General features: G+C 48.8%; 1 protein-coding gene across 4 annotated transcripts in view; it reads left to right on the forward strand.

Annotated features, from left to right (window-relative positions):
- Nucleotides 1-25,263, forward strand: part of cbfb (core-binding factor subunit beta) — a 151,948-nt gene that overhangs the window by 84,950 nt on the left and 41,735 nt on the right. For 2 of the 4 annotated variants that reach the window (XM_072518468.1, XM_072518470.1), the window contains exon 5: nt 8,401-8,503. In XM_072518468.1, coding sequence (XP_072374569.1) covers nt 8,401-8,503 — 103 coding nt within the window. The remainder of the gene's footprint in view (nt 1-8,400; nt 8,504-25,263) is intronic. The other 2 variants (XM_072518467.1, XM_072518469.1) reach the window with 1 other exon arrangement.

Raw genomic sequence — 25,263 nt, forward strand, 5'->3', positions numbered from 1 at the left:
GATCCAGGCTTCCACGCTTGGGGGCCTCGCATCCTTCCACTGTAGTAGAATCCTCCGCCGGGCTACCAGGGACGCAAAGGCCAGAATACCGGCCTCTTTCGCCTCCTGCACTCCCGGCTCGTCCGATACCCCAAATAGTGCGAGCCCCCAACTCGGCTTAACTCGGGTGTTTACCACCTTAGACACCATCCTCGCAACGTCCCTCCAGAATCCATCCAGCGCTGGGCACGTCCAGAACATGTGGGCATGATTTGCTGGGCTCCCCGAGCACCTCACACACCTGTCCTCCACTCCAAAAAAACGCCTCAGCCTTCCCCAGTCATGTGCACCCTGTGCAGAACCTTAAATTGGAATTCCTCAAGAGGAGGAATAATTTACCCTACCCAGGGCGTCCGCCCACGTACCCTCATCTATCTCCTCCCCCAGCTCCTCCTCCCATTTACCTTTCAGCTCCTCTACCGAGTCCTCCTCCTCCTCCTGCATCTCCTGGTAGATCGCCGAGACCTTGCCTTCTCCAACCCACACCCCCGAGAGCACCCTATCCTGGATCCTACGTGCTGGCAGCAGCGGAAATTCCCTCACCTGCCGTCTTACAAACGCCCTTACCTGCATGTACCTGAAGGCATTTCCGGGGGGAGCCCGAATTTTTCCTCCAACGTCCCAAGTCTCGCAAACGTCCCATCTATAAACAGGTCCCCCATCCTTCTAATACCTGCCCTGTGCCAGCTCTGGAACCCCCCATCCATTCTCCCCGGGACAAACCGATGGTTCTCTCGGATCGGGGACCACACCGAAGCCTCTACCTCCCCCCTGTGGCGTCTCCACTGCCCCCACATTTTGAGGGTCGCCGCCACCACTGGACTCGTGGTGTACCTTGTCGGCGGGAGCGGCAGCGATGCCGTCACCAGCGTTCTCAGGCTCGTGCCCACACAGGACGCCATCTCCAGCCTATTCCACGCCGCCCCCTCCCCCTCCATTACCCACTTGCGTATCATCGCCACATTGGCAGCCCAGTAGTACCCACACAGATTAGACAACGCTAGCCCTCCTCTGTCCCTGCTCCGTTCCAGAAACACCCTTCTCACCCTCGGGTCTTTTTCGCCCATACAAACCCCATGATGCGCCTGCTGACCCGCTTAAAAAAGGCCTTGGGGATTAGGATGGGGAGGGACTGGAATATAAAAAGGAACCTCTGGAGCACCGTCATCTTCACCGACTGTACCCTACCCCCTAGGCAGAGTGGCAGCATATCCCATCTTTTAAACTCTTCCTCCATCTGCTCCACCAGCCTCGCCAAGTTAAGCTTGTGTAGGGCCCCCCAGCTCCTGGCCACCTGGATCCCTAGGTACCGAAAACTCCTTTCCGCCCTCTTCAGTGGAAGCTCGTCTATCCCCCTTCCCTGGTCCCCTGGGTGTATCACGAATAGCCCACTCTTCCCCCATGTTGAGCTTATACCCGGAAAAGTCTCCAAACTCCCTGAGGAACCGCATCACCTCCGGCATTCCCCCCACCGGGTCCGCCACATACAGTAACTGGTCATCTGCACACAGCGATACCCGGTGTCCCACACCCCCCGCACCAGCCCCCTCCAGTTCCTGGACTCCCTCAAAGCCATCGACAAAGGTTCAATTGCCAACGCAAATAGCAGGGGGGATAGGGGGCACCCCTGCCTCGTCCCCCGGTACAGCCGAAAGTATTCCGACCCCCTCCGATTTGTGGCCACACTCGCCACCGGAGCTTCGTACAGTAACCTAACCCAACTAACGAACCCCTCCCCAAACCCGAACCTCCTCATCTCTTCCCACAGGTATCCCCACTCCACCCTATCGAAGGCCTTCTCCGCATCCATAGCCACCACTATCTCCGCTTCCCCTTCCACTGCAGGCATCATGATTACATTTAGGAGCCTCCGCACATTGGTGTTTTAACTGTCTTCCCTTCACGAAAGCCGCCTGGTCCTCGTGGATCACCCCCGGAACACAGTCCTCTATTCTGGTAGCCAACACCTGCGCGCTAACAGCTTCGCATCCACGTTGAGGAGCGAGATTGGCCTATACGACCCACACTGTAAAGGGTTCTTGTCCCGCTTCAAGATCAGCGAGATCAGCCCCTGCTAGGGCCCCCCACTCCCTCGCCTCATTGAAAGTCCTCACTAGTAGTGGGCCCAACAGGTCCATATACTTCCTGTAAAATTCCACCGGGAACTCATCTGGCCCTGGTGCCTTCCCCGTCTGCATACTCCCCCGCCCCTTAGTCAGCTCTTCCAGCCCTACCGGTGCCCCAAGCCCCGCCACCTGCCCCTCCTCTACCCTCGGAAACCTCAGCCGGTCCAGAAAACGACGCATCCCCCACTCCTCCATCGGGGGCTCAGACCTATACAGCCTCTCATAGAAGTCTCTAAATACCCCATTTATTCCCACCACACTCCGCACCGTTCCCCCCATTATCCCTAACTCCCCCAATCTCCCTCGCCGCCTCCCGCTTCCGAAGCTGGTGTGCCAGCATCCGGCTTGCCTTCTCACCGTATTCATACACTGCCCCTTGCGCCTTCCTCCACTGCACCTACGCCTTCCTCCACTGCACCTCCGCCTTCTTGGTAGTCAGCAGGTCGAACTCTGCCTGGAGGCTTTGTCGCTCCTTGAGAAGCCCCTCCTTGGGGACCTCTGCATTCCTCCTATCTACCCTTAAAATCTCCCTCACCAACCTCTCCCTCTCTTTCCTCTCCTTCCCCTCCTTGTGGGCCCTAGTGGAGATTAGCTCTCCCCTAATCACCGCCTTCAGCGCCTCCCAGACCACCCCTACCTGAACCTCCACATTATCGTTCACCTCTAGGTATCTTTCAATGCACCCCCGGATCCGCCCGTTCACCTCCTCATCCGCCAGCAAACCCACCTCCAGGCGCCACAGCGGGCACTGGTCCCTCTCCTCCCCTAGCTCGAGCTCCACCCAGTGCGGGGCATGGTCTGAGATGGCTATGGTCGAATACTCCGTGTCCTCCACCCTCGGGATCAGCGCCCTGCTCAAAACGAAGACGTCAATCCGGGAGTAGGCTTTATGGACGTGGGAAAAGAAAGAGAATTCCCTGGCCTAACAAACCTCCATGGGTCCACTCCTCCCATCTGGTCCATAAATCCCCTCAACACCTTGGCTGCCGCCAGCCTCTTACCCGTCCTGGACCTAGAGCGGTCCAATGCTGGATCCAATACCGTATTAAAGTCCGTCTCCACCCCCCCCCCCTCACATTCCAAGTTATCAGCCGGTTGAGTGGGTGTCTCCCCCCCCCCCCCCCCCCCCCCCCCCCGCACCGCGATTAGCCATCTCCCTTTCGAGGCCAGCCGCGTGCCCGCAATCTCTGTTCCCCCCAGCGGCAGACCCCCGCCCCGACTCTCTCTTCAGGCTCCAGCTCCCCTTTGGCCAATGCAGCAGCAACCCAGTTTCCTCCCCCCTTACCCCCCAGCTAGGACCCCGCTCGCTGCATTGCTCCCCCCATAGCACTCCCGTATGTCAGCTGACTCCTGCTGACCCCGGCCGCTCCCGCCACTCCATCGACCCCCCCCCCCCCCCCCCACCCAGTGTGAGAATCTCTCTCCTCTTCTTCCCCCCCCCCCCCCCCCCCCCGTGTCCATCAGCGGGCGCTCCTCTCCAGCATCACCCCTCCCCCCTGACCCCGCCCCCTTCCTTCCCTAGCGCAGGAAAAAAAAACACGCTTTCCACCAAGCCGGCCCCGCCCCCTCAAGCGCAGCTCCCTTTCGCGGCCTGATCCCAGCTCCCCCACCTCTGGCCTCCCCACCCACCCCCCAATGGGGCCCCCTCTTCCAATCACTGACGCCCACACTCTGACCAAAACCCCACTATGAACCATTTCACCCTACCCCACCCAGCACCCAAAAAAACCAGTACCAAACAGAACAGAACATCCCCCCCCCCCCCCCCCAAAAAACACAACAATCACATAAATCCCCTCTCGACATCCCCTCGCAACCAACCCTCAATCCGAGTCCAACTTTTTGGCCTGGATAAAGGTCCACGCCTCCTCCGGCGTCTCGAAGTAGTGGTGACGGTCCTTGAAAGTGACCCACAGTTGCGCCGGCTGCAACATTCCAAATTTCACCCCCTTCCGATGCAGAGCCGCCTTAGCCTGATTGTACCCGGCCCTCTTCTTGGCCACCTCCGAGCTCCAGTCCTGGTATATCCGGGCCTCTGCATTCTTCCACCTGCTGCTCCGCTCCTTCTTTGCCCACCTTGGGACACACTCCCTGTCCACAAAGCAGTGGAACCGCACCAGCACGCCTGCGGCGGCTCGTTGGGCTTGGGCCTCCTCACCAGGACTCGGTGGGCCCCCTCCAGCTCCAGGGGCCCCGGAAAGGCCCCACGCCCCTCAACGTGTTCAGTATCGTGACCACGTATGCTCGCAACATCCGACCCCTCCACTCCCTCTGGGAGACTCCGAATCCGCAGGTTCATCCCCCTCGACCGGTTCTCCATGTCCTCGAACTTCTCCTGCCATTTCTTGTGCATCGTCTCGTGAGCCTCTACCTTCACCGGCAGGCCCAAGATCTCATCCACATTCTCCGAGGCCTTTTGCCACACCTCCCGGATCGCCGCCTCTTGGGCCTTCTGGGTCTCGATCAGCTTGTCTATCGAAGCCTTCATCGGCTCCAACAGCTCTGCCTTCAATTCCGTGAAGCAGCGCTGGAGAAACTCCTGCAGTTCCTGCGACCACTGCGCCCACGCTGCCTGGTCTCCACCCGCCGCCATCTTGATTTTCCTCCCTCGCACTTTTCGCCGCTCCACTCCTGGTCCAATCCATACAGTGCCGGGGAAATGTTACTATCACCTTCCCACACTGGGAACCGTCGAACGAATGCCGCTGGGGGCCCTAAAAAGAGCCCAAAAGTCAGTTTCTGTCGGGAGCTGCCGAACGTGCGACTTAGCTCCACATAGCCGCAACCGGGCGTGACACTGGGAAATTCTGAGGAATAAAGGGACCGTGGAGTATTTGTCCATGGATCTCTGAATGCAGAAGGGTAGGTTAATAAGGTGGTGGAAATGGCATATGCGACACTTGCCGTTATCAGTCGAGGCATAGGCTACAAAAGCAGGGAGGTCATGTTGGAGTTGTGTAGAACTTTGGTGAGGCCACAGCTGGAATACTATGTGCAATCCTGGTCGCCACATTACAGGAAGGATATGATTGCAATGGAAGGGGTGTAGAGGCGATTCACCAGGATGTTGCCTGGGATGGAACATTTAGGCGATGAAGAGAGGTTGGATAGGCTTGGCTTGTTTTCGCTGAAGCAGAGAAGACTGAGGAGTGGCCTGATCGAGGTGTACACGATTATGAGGGGCAAAGACAGGGTGGATAGGGAGCAGCTGTTCCCCTTCGTTGAAGGGTTAGTTACGAGGGGGCACAAGTTCAAGGTGAGGGTAGGAGGTTTGGGCGGGGGATTTCAAGAAAATCCTTTTTACGCAGAGGGCGGTGATGGTTTGGAATGCACTGCCTGGGTCGGTGGTAGAGGCGAGTTGCCTCAATCCTTTTCAAAAGTACATAGAACATACAGTGCAGAAGGAGGCCATTTGGCCCATCGAGTGTGCACTGACCCACTTAAGCCCTCACTTCCACCCTATCTCCATAACCCAATAACCCCATTTTACCTTTCTGGTCACTAAGGGCAATTTATCACGGCCAATCCACCTAACCTGCACGTCTTTGGACTGTGGGAGGAAACCGGAGCACCCGGAGGAAACCCACGCAGACACGGGGAGAACGTGCAGACTCCACACAGACCGTGACCCAGCGGGGAATCGAACCTGGGACCCTTGGCACGTCATAACATTCAAGGCTATGTGCCAAATGCTGGCAAATGGAATTAGGTAGACAGGTCAGGTCTTTCATGCATCGGTGCAGACCAGATGGGCCGAAGGGCTTCTGCCCTTTATTATTTTGTGATTCTGTGATTTTAAAAAAGTTTTTTTTTTAAATTGGACCTGGGTTGTGTATGAAAAGGTGTCTGCTATACATGGAATTGTAGCCTAGAAAACATTTTGATACCTTCACGAATGGAAGGGGAAAAAAATAATGGTGAGAAAGGGCATTCTATTCTGATTGTATTAGCTTTAGCCTTGCATTAAAAAGAAGTATGTATGAGGAGAGGCAGTGCTTTAGTGGTATTGTCACTGGGCTAGTAATCCAGAGACCCAGGGTATTGTTCTGGGAAGCCAGGTTTGGTAGATGGTGAAATTTGAATTCAATAAATATCTGGAATTCACCATTGTTTATTGTAAAAACCTATCTGGTTCACTAATGTCCTTTTGGATAAGGAAATCTGTCACCCTTACCTGACCTGGACATCAGACCCACAGCAATGTGGTTGACTGTTCAGATGTGCTCTAAAGCAATCAGTTCACGGGTAATGAGGGATGGGCAATAAATGCAGGCCCAGCCAGTGACGTCCACGTCCTCTGAATGAACTAAATAAAATAATGTGTGCACTTGAATCCCAAATTTATAACATTGAAAAATATAGTATGCACCACTAGTTGTTTCATTTGGGGGACTTATTTAAGAAGTTGCACTGAATCATAAGCAGTTGAGCTCTTCAATGTTTGCATAACTTTTGGGCATATTCCGTTAACCTATGCTTTAACTGCTCAATGTATGGTTTTTCTTTCCTTCCCCACCCTGTTCCATGAACCCTTTAATTTTGTAAAGTACTACAGCTCATCTTTCCGCTTAAATGTGCTGTTTGTTGCCATTAACTGTGTAAAGGGCTTTTATGCCTCAAATCTTCTAACAATTTGGCATTTGCATTTGGAATATTCCCCACATGTTAGACTTGAAGGAATAGTCCTGTGGTTGACTTCCTAAAGTTGTTGCTTCAAATATTTTAAGAGGTTAACACCTATAACCTTGCATTTCTATTGTGGCACCAGCATGTCCTGCATTGTATTGATGATGCATCAAATCAAAGATTGCAGAAAGTAATTCGTCTTTTTGTTTGGCTTCTGTGCTGCTGACTCCCTACATGAAATTGGGGTATATAAAATATTTTATATTTACAGCAGTAAAGTTATTAAAACCCTGGGTTAAGGTATATATTTGTTGCAGTAATATTAAAGGTATCCAGACTCTGTCTAATTAAAGCTGTAATTTACAGCTAAAGGGCTAATGGTATATTATTATTGCTGGAGATTTCCTGGAGAGTAGATAATCAATGTGAGGAGCAGGGCTGTCTGTAGTTTTTTATTTGCATTAGAATTTGAGTCTGACGACTGAAGGATTTATAAGTTGAACAGCAATTTTGCCAAATGCTGTTAGGTTGAGCAGAAGTGCACTGAATCTGCTCTTGAAAGGAAGTCTCTCCAAAAGTTTCTGCACAACTGAGCAAGTAAACCTGTTTTGTTAACTTTATTTATGAGTGGCATTTGAACTGTATTGGGTTGCTTAATTGGAGTTAGTAGCAGGTATGGTTATAAGTTCAAGTTTTTCCTTTTGTTTAAGAACTGGCTAACTGATAATTGTAAAGCAATTTATTTGATAATGTGGTTAATTGTGTGTTTAAATTAAAGTTTGTTTTAACATAAAAGATACCTATAGGTCAGAGTCATCACTCCTGTGGTGAGGTATCCTTCCTTCACAGTTTTACAAATTTTTTTTTTTTTTTAATTGTTTGGGGATCTTGTCCGGGATTCTAACAAATGTTGGGGTCTGGTCCAGTATCCTAACAGTACATGGATTCATAAGTAACTATGATGCAACCTGATGCCTTGAGTTGGGGGAGCTGGTGAGAAGTTTCAGTTGAGAGGAGGAACGAGTTCTGGTACTTGCAGATTAGGCATTTTGTGAGGAAGGAGTTGGTCATGTTTCCGTAGCTACCGTCCCCTTCATTGCTTGAAAAGATTGTCTGAGGATGAGATAGGGGAGGGCAAGGTCTCGGATATCTATGGGCAGTTAATGGAGAGGGACAGGGCCGCGATGGAGGAGATAAAGAGGAAATGAGAGGAGGAGCTGGGAGAGTTGCATTTGAGGGGAGAAGTGAATGCTGGGGTCTTTCTAGTAGGATATAGCCAGCATCTGGAGTGCCACTTTGCAATGGTTTTGTGAGCAGGCTGCCATTACACTAGTTGTGCTATGGAAATGGAAAGGGACAGAGGCAGAAGTCCTGAAATATGTTGATGCTAATGAATTTCATTGGTATTTTTCACTCAACATGCTTGTTCAACTGGGAGATTAAGCACAGACTGAATGATGTCTGTGTTACAGAAGTGACACCTCGGTTATATGAGAACTTTTGGATATAATGTCATATGAGATTCAGCAGAAAATTCTTTAATGCCGTACTAATTCTAATGACTCTTGCTATTTTATTAAAGCTTGCATTCAGCTATTTATTCTTGTAGCAGGAGGATACCCTAGCACAGCAGGCGTTTGAGGATGCACGACGGAGAGCCAGGGATTTCGAAGAGAGGGAAAGATCCCATCGGGACGACATGGAGGTGAGAGGTTAGGACACTTTTTGTGTTAGTTAGGGAGGGAAGGGGTATTACTCTGCTATAGCATGTAATATTATTTATTCATGTATGTATTCCAGGAGATCTTAAGTAAAAGTTTACTGCAAAGTAGTAGTGCTACAGACGTTTCCAGAGAATGACTCTGGAAGCCTTGATCTCCTTGAAGTTTAGCATGTCAGGAATGATTTTATTTGTTCTTATCCTCCCAAAGTACTTGGGGGCGAGGAACTTCAATTACAGAGATGCATTGGAGAAGTTGGGACTGGATTTCCTTCAAGAAGAGAAGGTTGACAGGAGATTAGACAGAGGTATACAGCATCCAAGATGTCTGCATACATTAGAGAGGAGACAATCTGTTCCCATTATTGGAAGGATCACAAAGGCAGGGAGTGATACAAAGTGAATTGCTCCTTTGGCAAGCCAGCATAGACATGACAAGTTGACTAGCCTCCTCTTGCGTTGTAACCATTGTGTGATTCTGTACAATGGAAAATGTCAGTTCTGAGAATTAATTAACAACAGAAAATTCTGGAAATACTCTGGTCTGGTAGCATTTGTGGAGAGGTCTGTTTGGAGTTCTGATGAAAGTTCATGAACCTGAAACGTTAACTCTCTTTTGTCTCCAAGGATGCTGATGACCTGCTGATAATTTCTAGTGTTTCCTATTTTCATTTGATTTCCAGCACTTTAAATACTTTGCTTTTGTATTAATCAGAAATTGTAATGCTGGCTCTGTCTATTCTGAGAATCCCAGGTTATGGCTGCGCAAGATTTATTTTATCTTAATGCAAATTTTAACCCCAGTCGCCTCCAGAATATTGTATTATTACACCAGTGTATCATTTCCATTTTCTACTGGTGTAGGAAAAGCATCCCACAATCAGTTTTCTCTTTTGGATTAGCACCCATTATAAACTGGTTTAAAATCATATTTGTGATTTAAATCCAGTCCAGATAAAAGAGATTTGATCCTTATGGTCCAAGTTCTTCACTATTTAATTCAATTTAAAATAGAGATATAAAAAATCATTTATTTTCTACGTAAACTGCAGTTTGAGCTTAACTGCATGGTCATGAAAATGTGTCATTTAATTCACAACATTGGTTCTACTAATAGGAATTGTAAAGCAAAATACTTCAGCCAATTCCAGTACTGCTGTCATGGTAGCAGTCACCGGCTTTGTTCCTTTTGGTGCTTTGCATGTCTCGTTTGGGGCACATATTCCTGTTGAACTGCAGTCTGTCTTTTTAACTCCTACAAGCACACAGTTGGGTGGGACAGTTGAACTGCTCCATGCACAAATGACAAACTTAGCAACTGATCCATTTTAAAAATAAAAATGAATGTCAATATTTAAGGCATATTAAAACAAACTTTAAACTAACCCAGCTGTGCTTGATCTGTTGGGTGCTCTGCAAGCAATCCAGCATTGTGCAGTGGCTGTGCTTTTCCTGGCAGAACACACACTCCTCTGTTTTATAAAGTTGTTTAATGCAAAAAAAAAAAAACAAGCGTTTCCTTATTTGAAATTACTTTAATAGAGAACAGATTACAGTCCCTTCGGTAAAACATAAATAACTATCATTACTCCATTCACTCTACCCACCACACCGTATGGAGATTGCAGTGCCGGATTTCACAGCAATATGCAGTTTGCATGTATTACCCCTTCTGTCTGAAAAAAGCTACTTAACCAAAATACAGGAGGGCTGTTGATGTATACTATTCTAACGCATCAATTCCCCTACCTCTCACCCTCTGTAATCAGCCTCTCATGCATTTTGTGCCTTCAGCTCTTTCTCGCAACTATTATCTGTATTTGTCTCCGTCTTTCGTGTGCACATACTTACCCTGCATCTCTTTGCTCCCCCAACCCATTTCTGAGCACGCATGCATCCTCCCTCTCCTGTTTTATTTGCATGCTGCCTCAGCTGGAAAGATCAATTCAGTGAGGCAAGCATAAGAAGTCGCGAACGGACATGCATACTTTCGCAACAAAAACAGAAAATACTGTACAATCTCAGCAGCTCTGACAGCATGAGTGGCACAGTGGTTAGCACTGTTGCCTCGCAGCGCCAGGTACCCGGGTTTAATTCCAGCCTCGGGTGACTGTGTGGAGATTGCATGCTCTCCCCGTGTCTGCGTGGGTTTCCTCTAGGTGTTCTGGTTTCCTCCCATGGTCCAAAGATGTGCAGTTTAGGTGGATTGGCCATGCTAAATTGCCCCTTAGAATCCAAAAGGTTAGCTGGGGTTATGGAGATCAGGTGGGGCTGTGGGCCTAGGTACGGTGCTCTTTCCAAGGGTCGGTGTAGACTTGATGGGCCAAATGGCCTCCTTCAGTACTGTAGGGATTCTGTCTGGAGAGAGAAGGGAACTAACGTTTTTTTAAATTTTATTTATTATAAATTTAGTGTACCCAATTCATTTTTTTTCCAATTAAGGGGCAATTTAGCATGGCCAATCCACCTAACCCTACACATCTTTGGGTTGTGGGGGTGAAATCCACGCAGACGTGGGGAGAATGTGCAAACTCCACACGGACAGTGACCCAGGGCCAGGATTCAAACCCAGGTCCTCAGCGCGCAATCCCAGTGCTATCCACTGTGCCACATGCCGCCCAGGAAGGGAACTAACGTTTTGAGTTTGAATGAGTCTTTGCATATTTTTTTGAATGGTTTTGAGTATCAGTGTTGGTCTGCAGATGCCTTGAACTGCATTTGAATATTGTGCTAACTGGATGTTTGAGTAGGCGGAGAACGTTTCATTCATGTCTTGGAAGCATTCTTAATCAAAAATGACTTTACTCGCTGATTATGTCCTAATATTGCATATTTTGTGTTTTATCAGTTTGAGTCCACAAAAAAGTCTTCCATTATGGCACCTTATCACACTGCTCATATCAATATTTTCTTTATGTATTGCATTACTTTAAAGAGCACTTTGATTAGTTGTCAAAAATTAGTTTGAACACGGCAAGATCCCACAAGTGACTGAGATAAATAACCACTTCAGTCTGTTTTTGTTGAGGAAGAAATGTTGGTCAGAATACCAGAAAAATCCTCACCTCTTTTTGTGTGTTGGTTCTTTTTGAAGTCCACCTGAACCAACAAACAGTACAGGACTTTGGTGTAAGATTTCATAGAAGAACAGATCTCTGACAATAAGCCCTCAGACGGATATTGCATTGCCAGTGATGATTATGTGCTGAAGCCCCCGAGACATTTTTTGCCTTAGTTTTATCTTCCTTGGATTGGATTGGATTGGATTTGTTTATTGTCACGTGTACCGAGGTACAGTAAAAAGTATTTTTCTGCGAGCAGCTCAAAGAGAACATTTAGTACATGGAAAGAAAAGAAAATACATAATAGGGCAACGCAAGGTAGACAATGTAAATACATAGACACCGGTAACAGGAGTGTAGTATTAATCAGGTCAGTTTAGGAGTCTGGTAACTGGGGAAGAAGCTGTTTTTGAATCTGTTTGTGTGTGTTCTCAGACTTTTGTATCTCCTACCCGATGGAAGAAGTTGGAAGAGTGAGTAAACCGGGTGGGAGGGGCCTTTGATTATGCTGCCCACTTTCCACAGGCAGCAGGAGGTGCAGATAGAGTCAATGGATGGGAGGCGGGTTTGTGTGATGGATTGGGCTATGTTCACGACTCTGAAGTTTCTTGTGGTCTTGGGCTGAGCACGCTGTGATGCAGCCAGATAGGATGCTTTCCATGGTGTACCTGTAAAAGTTGGTAAGAGTCGGTGTGGAATGCCAAATTTCCTTAGTTTCCTGAGGAAGTTAAGGCGTGTTGAGCTTTCTTGGTGGTAGCGTTGACGTGGGTGGACCAGGACAAATTTTAGGTGATGTGCTGTCAACCATCTCCACCGTGGCCCTGTTGATGCACACAGGGCTGTGGACAGTACTTTGCTTCCTGAAGTCAATGACCAGCTCTTTAATTTTGCTGGCATTGAGGGATAGATTGTTGTTGTTACACCACTCCACTAGGTTCTCTATCTCCCTCCTGTATTCTGACTCATCGTTGTTCGAGATCCGACCCACTATGGGTGTACAGGGAGTATAATAGGGGGCTAAGTAGGCAGCCTTGTGGGGCCCTGGTATTGAGGACTATTGTGGAGGAGGTGTTGTTGTTGTTTGTTCTTGCTGATTGTGGTTTGTGGGTCAGAAATTCAAGAATCCAGTTGCCAAGTCCTAGGTTTTGGAGCTTTGATATGAGCTTGGCTGGGATTGTGATGTTGAAGGCGGAGCTGTAGTCAATAAATAGGAGTCTGATATAGGAGTCCTTGTTGTTAAGATACTCCAGGGGTGAGTGTAGGGCCAGAGAGATGGTGTCTGCTGTGGACAGGTTGCGGCGGTATGCGAATTGCAGTGGATCTAGGCATCCTGGGAATATAGAGTTGATGTGCTTCAAGACCAACCTCTCGAAGCACTTCATTACGATTGATGTCAGGGCCACCGGACGGTAGTCATTGCGGCATGTTGCCGGGTTCTTCTTTAGCACCGGTAGGATGGTGGCCTTCTTGAAGGGGTTGGGACCCGGAACAGAGTAGGGACAGGTTTAAGATGTCCACGAACACATCTGCCAGCTGGTCCGTGCTGGCTTGCTCTGGGTGCGTGACCAGGGACCCCGTCTGGGCCCGTCGCCGTCCGAGGTTTCACTTTCAGGAAGGCCAATCTGACTTCTGAATCTGTGACGGTGGGTATTGGTGAGTCTAGGGCACTCGACAGCGGATCGTTGGTTTCCTGCTCGAACCAAGCATAGAATGCATTGAGTTCAACGGTGAGGGTTCAGCGGTGAGGGGTGCGCTGCTCCCGGAGATACAGCTCTGCTTCGCTTTGTAGCCCGTTATGTTGTTTGGTCTTGCCACAACCAACGAGAGTCTGTAACGCTAGTCTGTGACTCTAGCTTGGTCTGATATTGTCTCTTGGCATCCCGGATGGCTTTGTGGAGGTCTTACCTGGACTTCCTGTATAGGTCAGGGTAGCTTGACTTGAACGCCTTAGACCTGTCCTTCAGTAGGGAGTCAATCTCCCGATTAAGCCACGGTTTCCGGTTGAGGAACATACATACTGCTTTCTTTGGCACGCAGTCATCCACATTTGCTGATGAAGTCTGTTAAGGTGGTGGCATACTCATTTAGGTTGGTCGCTGAGTTCTTAAATATGGACCAATCCACTGTCTCCAAGCAGTCACATAGAAGCTCTTCTGTTTCTTCGGACCAGCATTGTACAACCTTCTTAGCCGGATTCCCCCGCTTGAGTTTCTACTTGTATGCCGGGAGAAGGAGCGCACCGTCTTATGGTCTGATTTTCCAAAGTGCGATCAGGGAATGGATTGGTAGGCTCCCTTAAATTTTGTGCAGCAGTGGTCAAGAGTGTTGTCACCCCTTGTAGGACAAGAGATGTGTTGGTGGAATTTTGGCAGTACATTCTTGGGTTTGGCCTTGTTGAAGTCCCCGGCCACGATGAACAAGGCCTCCGGGTGTTCTGTTTGTAACGTGTACAGTTTGTCCAGCGCCGCCTTCACTTCTGCCTGGGTCGGGATGTAGACCGCTGTGATAATGGCTGAAGTGAACTCGTGTGGAAGGTAGTAAGGGCGGCACTTCACGGTCAGGTATTCCAGGTCTGGGAGCAGTAGGTCGCCTGAGCCGCCACATCCGAGCACCTGGAGAGTTGATGAGGAGGCAAACCCCTCCACCCTTTGCTTTGCCTGATGACGCGGTGCGATCCGCCCGATGAATTGAGAAGCTTTCAGGTTGTATGGCATACAACCTGAATACGGTCAGAAGGGGGAGAGAAACTGGCTTTTAAACAGTATTTTGAGTTAACAGATTTGTTTAATCTATTTCATCGACATGGGTGTTGGTGGCAAGGCCAGCATTTATGGTGCATTCCTAATTGCCTGTAAGAAATTGGTACTACTTGAACTGCACAGTTCATGTGTTGATGGTGCTTCCACAATGCTGTTGGATAGGGAATTGTAGAATTTGGACCTTGTGGTCGTGAAGGAATCACAATTGAATGATGTGGTGCTGTGTGACTTGGAGAACCTGGAGGTGCACATGTGCTTCTTATTTGTGGGGTTGAGAGCTGCTGCCATGAATATTGACTTGCTGTATTGGAAACCTAGGAACGGAAATAGACTATTCAGCCTCATGAGCCTTTTCCGGCATCCACTAATCTGTATCTTAACTCTCTCCACCTGACCTGGTGGCTTAGTTCTATATCCTTTTACATAATAAATCTAAAAATCAATGGATTTTTGTTAGCCAAAATTAACTGAGTGAGCTTTTTATGAGAGAAAACTGCACATTTCTCCAACTCTGAAGAATCGTTTCCTAACATCTTTCCTGAATGGCTGTTTGAGGGCTGTGTGAAAAAGGTTTCTCTTTATCTACCCCCCTGTCAATTCCTTTATCAAATCTCCCCTTAACCTAATTTATTCTGACAATTACAAGCCTAGCCCCTAGTGTATATATAATCTCAATCTAACGCTTGGGAACCTTGTAATGTTCTGATGAACCTGTGATACATTACATTACTGTCATTATCCTTTCTATAGTGTGGTGCTCAGAGCTGTACTCAGCACTCCACATATGGCCTAACCAGGGCTTTGTATAGCTTTAGCAAAGTTATACAAAGCCCTTTCTATTCAATCTTCAGTAATAAAGGCAGACATTCCATTAGCTTTTTGATTATTTTTGTATCTGATTACCATATTTTAGAGATTTGTGTAAATTGACCCCTAAATATCTCGGGATTTCTACTGCTCCTCGCTTTCCACTATTTAATCATTCGGGAATACTTAATTTTAATTAGTAGATATGTTGCTGGAAACCACTTATTAAATTAAAACTACTTGCATCAAAGAAAATGTTTGCATTTAAATATAGGAACCCAAGATTTTCAGCACCAATACATAACATGTTAATTTGTTTCATCCCTTGACCAAGTTGATGGTGTGCGCAATTTTGTTCCTACATTTCTCTTAGATACCATTATTCATTAATATTTTGTTCAATAATTACTGTCAGGAATGCTGTTTTACTCCACTAGGATATTTTTTTTGAAAATATTTCATTGAAGCATTTGTAATTTTCACAGTTTCCAGTTTAACACTTTAACATTCCTAAATAGCCGCACGGGCCGGCGCACGCAAAAAAACTAAAAACAACATCCCCTAGTACCCCGTCCTATTTCTTAATTACCCGTGTACTTAGTTCCCTGTCCTTGTCTTACACTACCATGCCTCCTATTTTCTTTCCCCCCCCCCCCCTTACTGCTGACATTCAATTTTCCTTGAAGAAGTCTATGAATGGCTGCCACCTCTGGGCGAACCCCTGAATTGATCCTCTCAAGGCGAACTTAATCTTTTCCAGCCTGAGAAACCCTGCCATGTCGCTGACCCACACTCCTGACTTTGGAGGTTCCGAGTCTCTCCATCCCAGCAAAATCCGTCTCCAGACGACCAGGGAGGAGAAATCCAGGACATCAGCCTCCTCCCCCCGGATCTTCCGATACCCCAAATATTGCCAATTCTGGACTCGGAGTCACCCTCCCTTCCAGGACGTCCGACATAACGTCTGCAAATCCCTGCCAGAATCCCCTCAACTTCGGACACGCCCAGAACACGTACATGATTTGCCAGGCTTTCCGCACCTATCCTCCACTTCATCAAAAAACCTCCTCATCCGAGTTACCGTCATGTGGGCCCTATGAACCACCTTGAACTGGATCAGGCTAAGTCTGGCACACGACGAGGATGAAGTAACTCACTTCAAAGCCTTTTCCCATAATTAGATTTCCAACCCTCCTCCTAGCTCCTCTTCCCACTTCCACTTCACCTCCCCTATAGGAACCCCTTCCCACTCCATCAACTCCTTGTATATCTCCGAGACCCTCCTCTCACCAACTCCTGTTTTTGACATCACCTTATCCTGCAGTCCCCTCGGGGGAGGCGAGGAAAGCTTGGAACCTGCCTCCGGACAAAATCCCGTACCTGTAGGTACCGAAACCCGTTCCCACCCAGCAACTCAAACTCCTCTAATGCCTCCAGGCTCAGGAAACCCTCCTGATTGAAGAGATCCCCAAATCTCTCAATCCCTGCCCGATGCCACCTCCTACAAGACCATAAGACATAGGAGCGGAAGTAAGGCCCTTCAGCCCATCGAGTCCACCATTCCACCATTCAATCATGGCTGATTTCAACTCCATTTACCCGCTCTCTCTCTCCATAGCCCTTAATTCCTCGAGAAATCAAGAAATTATCAACTTCTGTCTTAAAGACACTCAACGCCCCGTCCTCCACCGCCCTCTGTGGCAATGAATTTCACAGACCCACCACTCTCTGGCTGAAGAAATTTCTCCTCATCTCTGTTCTAAAGTGACTCCCTTTTATTCTAAGGCTGTGCCCCCGGGTCCTAGTCTCCCCTGCTAATGGAAACAACTTCCCTACGTCCACCCTATCTAAGCCATTCATTATCTTGTAAGTTTCTATTAGATCTCCCCTCAACCTCCTAAACTCCAATGAATATAATCCCAGGATCCTCTGACGTTCATCGTATGTTAGGCCTACCATTCCTGGGATCATCCGTGAGAATCTCCGCTGGACCCGCTCCAGTGCCAGTATGTCCTTCCTGAGGTGTGGGGCCCAAAATTGCTCACAGTATTCTAAATGGGGCCTAACTAGTGCTTTATAAAGCTTCAGAAGTACATCCCTGCTTTTATATTCCAAGCCTCTTGAGATAAATGACAACATTGCATTTGCTTTCTTAATTACGGACTCAACCTGCAAGTTTACCTTTAGAGAATCCTGGACTAGGACTCCCAAGTCCCTTTGCACTTCAGCATTATGAATTTTGTCACCGTTTAGAAAATAGTCCATGCCTCTATTCTTTTTTCCAAAGTGCAAGACCTCGCACTTGCCCACGTTGAATTTCATCAGCCACTTCTTGGAGCACTCTCCTAAACTGTCTAAATCTTTCTGTCTAAATCTTTCCTAAAGCCCCCATCCAGCCCCCCTGGAACAACACTGTGATTGTCACAGATCGGTGACCATATTGACGCCCCCTCCAATCTCGTGCTGTCTCCATTGTCCCCACACCCTCAGGGCTGCCACTACCACTGGGCTTGTGGAGTACCGAGCTGGCGATAACGGCAGGGGCGCTGTCAATAAAGCCTCCAAACACGTACCCTTACAGGATGCCGCCTCTACTCGCTCCCAAACCGACCCCTCCCCCACAACCCGCTTCCTGACCATCGAACTGTTGGCCGCCCAGTAATAATTAATAAAACTCGCGAGGGCCAAGCCCCCCCTCCCCTTGGCCCCTTCCAGGAGTGCCTTCTTCACCCTCGGGGGTTTTACCAGCCCACACAAAACCCGAGATCGCCGCATTCGGTTTCCTAAAAAAAGGCTTTCGGGACAAACATCGGGAGACATTGAAAAAAAAAAACAGCAGTCTCGGGAGGACTGTCATCTTCATCGTCTGCACCCTCCCCGCCCGAGTCAGCGGAAGCATGTCCCACCTGCGGAAATCCCTTTTCATCTGCTCGACAGCTTTACCCAGATTTAACTTGTGGAGCTGTCCCCAATCCTTAGCCACTTGGATCCCCAGATGTCTAAAGCACTTCCCCACCACCTTAAACGTTAACTCCCTCAGTCTCCTTTCCTGCCCCTGTGCCTGAATCGCAAACACCTCGCTCTTTCCCATGTTTAACTTATATCCTGAGAACCGCCCAAATTCTTCTAGTGCCCCCATAACTCGAGCCATCTCCTCTTTCCTCCTCCCCCCCCCCCCCCCCCCCCAAGCGGATCTGTGATATAAAGCATCAAATCATTTGCGTAGAGCGAGACCTTGCGCTCCACCCCCGCTCACTAACCTCCGCCAAACATTCGATGACCTAAGGGCCATTGCTAATGGCTCTATGGCCAGGGCAAACAGGAGTGGGGAGAGCGGGCACCCCTGTCTTGTCCCCCTTCAGAGACTAAAACATTCTGTCCGGACCCAGTTGGTTCTTGCATTCACCACCGGAGCCTGGTATAGCAACCGGATGCCAATCCACAAATCCCTGCCCAAACCCGAACCTGCCTAAAATATCCCATAGGTACTTCCACTCCACCCGGTCAAAGGCCTTTTCTGCATCCATAGCGACTACCACCTCAACCTCGCGCCCCTCCACTGGCATCATTATAACATTCAGGAGCCATCTATTGTTGGACGTCAGGTGCCTGCCCTTCACAAATCCCGTCTGGTCCTCCCCGGTTACCTTCAGGACACAGTCCTCAATACGTGTGGCCAAAATCTTTGCCAGCAATTTAGCGTCTTATGTTCAAAAGGGAAATCGGCCTGTACAATCCACAGCTCTCCGGGGCTTTGTCCTGCTTCAAGCTGAGAGAGATCGATGCTTGTGATAACGTTGGGGAGAGCACTCCCAGCTCCTTAGACTCGTTAAAGGCTTTAACCAGGAGCAGCCTCAGTAACCCAGAAAACCTTTTATAAAACTCCACTGGGTATCCATCAGGTCCCGGGGCCTTACCTGATTGCATTGCCCCCAACCCGTCTATCACCTCTCCGAGCCCAATTGGGCCCCCCCCCAGGCATTTCACCAGCTCCTCATCTACCTTCGGGAACTCTAGCCTCTCCAAAAATTGCTTCATACCCTCCTCCCCAGCTGGGGGTTCCGATTCATAGAGTCGACTATAGAATTCACGAAACACATCATTTATCGCCCCTGGGTCCACCACTACCTTCCCCCTCATATCCTTTACTTTCCCAATTTCTCTTGCCGCCTTCTGCTTCCTCAGTTGATGTGCTTTTTCACCATAGTGGAATATTGCCCCTTTCACCCTCCTCAACTGCCCTTCTGCCTTACCTGTGGACAGGAGCCCAAATTCCATTTGGAGGTGACGCTCCTTCAGGAGCTCCTCATCCGGAGACGCCGCATATCTCCTGTCCACCTGTAAGATTTCACCTATCAGCCTGTCCAACTCTGCCCGTTCAATCTTCTCCCTGTGGGTCCGAATCAAAATAAATTCCCCTCTGATAACAGCCTTCAATGCTTCCCAAACCACCCCTGCCGCGGTCTCTCTCGTGTCATTGCTCTTTATGGCCTCCCTCACCCGCTCACAAACCTCATCCTCCGCTAACAGCCCGACATCTAACCTCCACTATGGATGCAGAGTCTTTCCTGTGCTTATCCGTAGGTCTATCCAGTGTGGAGCGTGGTCCGACACCACAATTGCTGAATACTCAAGTGTCCTCCACCCCCGCTAATAGCGTTTTGTCAAGTACGAAACAGTCTATCCTGGAATATACCTTGTGCACATGGGAGTAGAATAAATACTCCTTGTTCCTTGGCCTCCCAAATCTTCTCAGATCCCCACCCCCGCCATGCGCTCCATAAACCCCCGCAGTTCTTTCGCCATTGCTGATACTTTACCCGACCTGGAACTCGACTGGTCCAGCCTCGGGTCATAGATTATCATAGAATTTACAGTGCAGAAGGAGGCCATTCAGCCCATCGAGTCTGCACCGGCTCTTGGAAAGAGCACCCTACCCAAGGTCAACACATCCACCCTATTCCCATAACCCAGTAACCCCACCCAACAGTAAGGGCAATTTTGGAGACTAACGGCAATTTACCATGGCCAATCCACCTAACCTGCACATCTTTGGACTGTGGGAGGAAACCGGAGCATCGGGAGGAAACCCACGCACACACGGGGAGGATGTGCAGACTCCGCACAGACAGTGACCCAAGCCGAATCGGGTCCAGAACCGTATTAAAATCCCCCCATCCCCCGTAATCAGCCGGTGCGAGTCGAGGTCCGGAATCTTCCCCAGCACCCTCCTGACAAACGTGATATCATCCCAGTTTGGGGCATATGTATTGCCCAACACCACTGCCATTCCCTCCAGCTTCCCGCTTACCATAATAAATCTACCCCCGGGTCTGCTGCTATCTTCCCCATCTCGAATGCCACCTTTTTATTAACCAGGATTGCCACCTCCCTTGTTTTGAAGTCCATTCATGAATGGGACAAACTTGGTCTCCCAGCTTCAAGTGCGTCTCTTGCAACATGGCCTTGTCCATAGAACATAGAACAATACAGCGCAGTACAGGCTCTTCGGCCCACGATGTTGCACCGAAACAAAAGCCATCTAACCTACACTATGCCATTATCATCCATATGTTTATCCAATAAACTTTTAAATGCCCTCAATGTTGGCGAGTTTCACTACTGTAGCAGGTAGGGCATTCCACGGCCTCACTACTCTTTGCGTAAAGAACCTACCTCTGACCTCTGTCCTATATCTATTACCCCTCAGTTTAAAGCTATGTCCCCTCGTGCCAGCCATTTCCATCCGCGGGAGAAGGCTCTCACTGTCCACCCTAACCAACCCCCTGATCATTTTGTATGCCTCTATTAAGTCTCCTCTTAACCTTCTTCTCTCCAACGAAAACAACCTCAAGTCCATCCGCCTTTCCTCATAAGATTTTCCCTCCATACCAGGCAACATCCTGGTAAATCTCCTCTGCACCCGCTCCAAAGCCTCCACGTCCTTCCTATAATGCGGTGACCAGAACTGTACGCAATACTCCAAATGCGGCCGTACCAGAGTTCTGTACAGCTGCAACATGACCTCCTGACTCCGGAACTCAATCCCTATACCAATAAAGGCCAACACTCCATAGGCCTTCTTCACAACCCTATCAACCTGGGTGGCAACTTTCAGGGATCTATGTACATGGACACCTAGATCCCTCTGCTCATCCACACTTTCAAGAACTTTACCATTAGCCAAATATTCCGCATTCCTGTTATTCCTTCCAAAGTGAATCACCTCACACTTCTCTACATTAAACTTCATTTGCCACCGCTCAGCCCAGCTCTGCAGCTTATCTATATCCCTCTGTAACCTGCTACATCCTTCCACACTATCGACAACACCACCGACTTTAGTATCGTCTGCAAATTTACTCACCCACCCTTCTGCGCCTTCCTCTAGGTCATTGATAAAAATGACAAACAGCAACGGCCCCAGAACAGATCCTTGTGGTACTCCACTTGTAACTGAACTCCATTCTGAACATTTCCCATCAACCACCACCCTCTGACTTCTTTCAGCTAGCCAATTTCTGATCCACATCTCTAAATCACCCTCAATCCCCAGCCTCTGTATTTTCTGCAATAGCCTACCGTGGGGAACCTTATCAAACGCTTTTCTGAAATCCATATACACCACATCAACTGCTCTACCCTCGTCTACCTGTTCAGTCACCTTCTCAAAGAACTCGATAAGGTTTGTGAGGCATGACCTACCCTTCACAAAGCCATGCTGACTATCCCTGATCATATTATTCCTATCTAGATGATTATAAATCTTGTCTCTTATAATCCCCCCCAAGACTTTACCCACTACAGACGTGAGGCTCACCGGTCTATAGTTGCCGGGGTTGTCTCTGCTCCCCTTTTTGAACAAAGGGACCACATTTGCTATCCTCCAGTCCTCTGGCACTATTCCTGTAGCCAATGATGACATAAAAATCAAAGCCAAAGGTCCAGCAATCTCTTCCCTGGCCTCCCAGAGAATCCTAGGATAAATCCCATCAGGTCCCGGGGACTTATCTAGTTTCAGCCTGTCCAGAATTGCCAACACTTCTTCCCTACGTACCTCAATGCCATCTAATCTATTAGCCTGGGGCTCAGCATTCTCCTCCACAACATTATCTTTTTCCTGAGTGAATACTGACGAAAAATAGTCATTTAGTATCTCGCCTATCTCTTCAGACTCCACACACAACTTCCCATCCCTGTCCGTGACTGTTTCCTACTCTTTCCCTAGTCATTCGCTTATTCCTGACATACCTATAGAAAGCTTTTGGGTTTTCCTTGATCCTTCCTGCCAAAATACTTCTCATGTCCCCTCCTTGCTCGTCTTAGCTCTCTCTTTAGATCCTTCCTCGCTACCTTGTAACTATCCATCGCCCCAACTGAAACTTCACACCTCATCTTCACATAGGCCTCCTTCTTCCTCTTAACAAGAGATTCCACTTCTTTGGTAAACCACGGTTCCCTCGCTCAGCGCCTTCCTCCCTGCCTGACCGGTACATACTTATCAAGAACACGCAGTAGCTGATCCTTGAACAAGCTCCACATATCCAGTGTGCCCAACACTTGCAGCCTACTTCTCCACCTTATCCCCCCCCAAGTCACGTCTAATGGCATCATAATTGCCCTTCCCCCAGCTATAACTCTTGCCCTGCGGTGTATACTTATCCCTTTCCATCATTAACGTAAACGTCACCGAATTGTGGTCACTGTCCCCAAAGTGCCCTCCTACCTCCAAATCCAACACCTGGCCTGGTTCATTACCCAAAACCAAATCCAACGTGGCCTCGCCTCTTGTTGGCCTGTCAACAAACTGTGTCAGGAAACCCTCCTGCACACACTGTACAAAAAATGACCCATCTAATGTACTCGAACTATATCTTTTCCAGTCAATATTTGAAAAGTTAAAGTCTCCCATAATAACTACCCTGTTACTTTCGCTCTTATCCAGGATCATCCTCGCCATCCTTTCCTCTACATCCCTAGAACTATTTGGAGGCCTATAGAAGACTCCCAACAGTGTGACCTCTCCTTTCATGTTTCTAACCTCAGTCCATACTACCTCGGAAGATGAGTCCCCATCTAGCATCCTCTCAGCCCCCGTAATACTGCTCTTGACTAGCAGCGCCACACCTCCCCCTCTTTTGCCTCCTTCTCTGAGCTTACTAAAACACCTAAACCCCGGAACCTGCAACATCCATTCCTGTCCCTGCTCTATCCATGTCTCCGAAATGGCCACAACATCGAAGTCCCAGGTACCAACCCATGCTGCCAGTTCCCCTACCTTATTTTGTATACTCCTGGCATTGAAGTAGACACACTTCAAACCACCTACCTGAACACTGGCCCCCTCCTGCGACGTCAAATCTGAGCTCCTGACCTCTATACTCTCATTCTCCCTTACCCTAAAACTACAATCCAGGTTCCCATGCCCCTGCTGCATTAGTTTAAACCCCCCCAAAGAGCACTAACAAATCTCCCCCCCCAGGATATTTATGCCCCTCAGGTTCAGATGTAGACCATCCTGTCTGTAGAGGTCCCACCTTCCCCAGAAAGAGCCCCAGTTATCCAGAAATCTGAATCCCTCCCGCCTGCACCATCCCTGTAGCCACGTGTTTAATTGCTCTCTCTCCCTATTCCTCATCTCACTATCACGTGGCACGGGCAGCAACCCAGAGATAACAACTCTGTTTGTTCTAGTTCTGAGCTTCCATCCTAGCTCCCTGAAAGCCTGCCTGACATCCTTATCCCCTTTCCTACCTATGTCGTTAGTGCCAATGTGGACCACGACTTGGGCCTGCTCCCCCTCCCCTTTAAGGACCCGGAAAACACGATCCGAGACATCACGTACCCTTGCACCTGGGAGGCAACATACCAAACGTGAGTCTCTCACGCTCCCACAAAATCTCCTATCTGTGCCCCTGACTATCAAGTCCCCAATTACTAATGCTCTGCTCCTCTCCCGCCTTCCCTTCTGAGCAACAGGGACAGACTCCGTGCCAGAGGCCCGTACCCCATGGCTTACCCCTGGTAAGTCGTCCCCCCCCACAAGTATCCAAAGCTTGTTTCTCAGGGGAACGACCGCAGGGGATCCCTGCACTGACTGCTTTTTCCCAGTCCCTCTTACAATTACCCATCTATCTCCAATCTTTGGTGTAACTAATTCCCTGAAGCTGCTATCTATGACCCCCTCTGCCTCCCGAATGATCCGAAGTTCTTCCAACTCCAGCTCCAGTTCCCTAACTCGGTCTTGGAGGAGCTGGAGATGGCAGCACTTCCTGCAGGTAAAATCAGCAGGGACACTAACGGCATCCCTCACCTCAAACATACTGCAGGAGGAACATTGCACTCCCTTCCCTGCCATCCCTCTAACTTTCTACCAAGATCTGGCTAACAACTAAATTAAATTTTTTTAATTAAAAAAAAATAATAATAATAAAATATGGTACTTACCTCACACCAATGGGTTTTATTATTAGGTTAGAGGAGGAGGGCGGGTGGGAGACACTACATGTGTCTCTACACTACACTACATGTGTAGTGTCTCGGGTTTCCTCTCCACCAGAATTTATTGGTGAGGGTCTTCCCAGAAGTCCGCGGGTCGACTTCCTGTTCCCGCCTTAAACACTAAAATTTAAAAAAAAAAAACAGCAAAGAGGGACCGAAAACGGGACCAGGTAAGTGTTTTTAAAGGAGAGACTTACCTCCCAGAAATCACTTCCGCACTGCCCCCGCTGAAATGGACTAGCCTGCTCCGCTCCTGCTGAAATCGACTGGGCCTGCAAGGTAAGGAAGTTGTTAATCAGTACTTACCTCACCCAGGCAGCGACCTTTTAAACTGTCCCCTCTGCCTTGCAGCTCCCGCGCTTTTTCAAACTCACGCGCTGTTTCTAAGGTCCCGGCTCTCTCTCTCTCCCGAACTAACAGCTGACCTGCAAGGTAAGGAAGTTGTTTATCTGTACTTACCTCACCCAGGCAGCGACCTTTTAAACTGTCCCCTCTGCCTCGCAGCTCCCGCGCTTTTTCAAACTCCCGTGCTGTTTCTAAGGTCCCGGCTCTCTCTCTCTCCCGAACTAACAGCTGACCTGCAAGGTAAGGAAGTTGTTAATCAGTACTTACCTCACCCAGGC

Source organism: Scyliorhinus torazame, chromosome 10 (assembly GCF_047496885.1).
Source record: "Scyliorhinus torazame isolate Kashiwa2021f chromosome 10, sScyTor2.1, whole genome shotgun sequence".
Taxonomy (NCBI): Eukaryota; Metazoa; Chordata; class Chondrichthyes; order Carcharhiniformes; family Scyliorhinidae; genus Scyliorhinus; species Scyliorhinus torazame.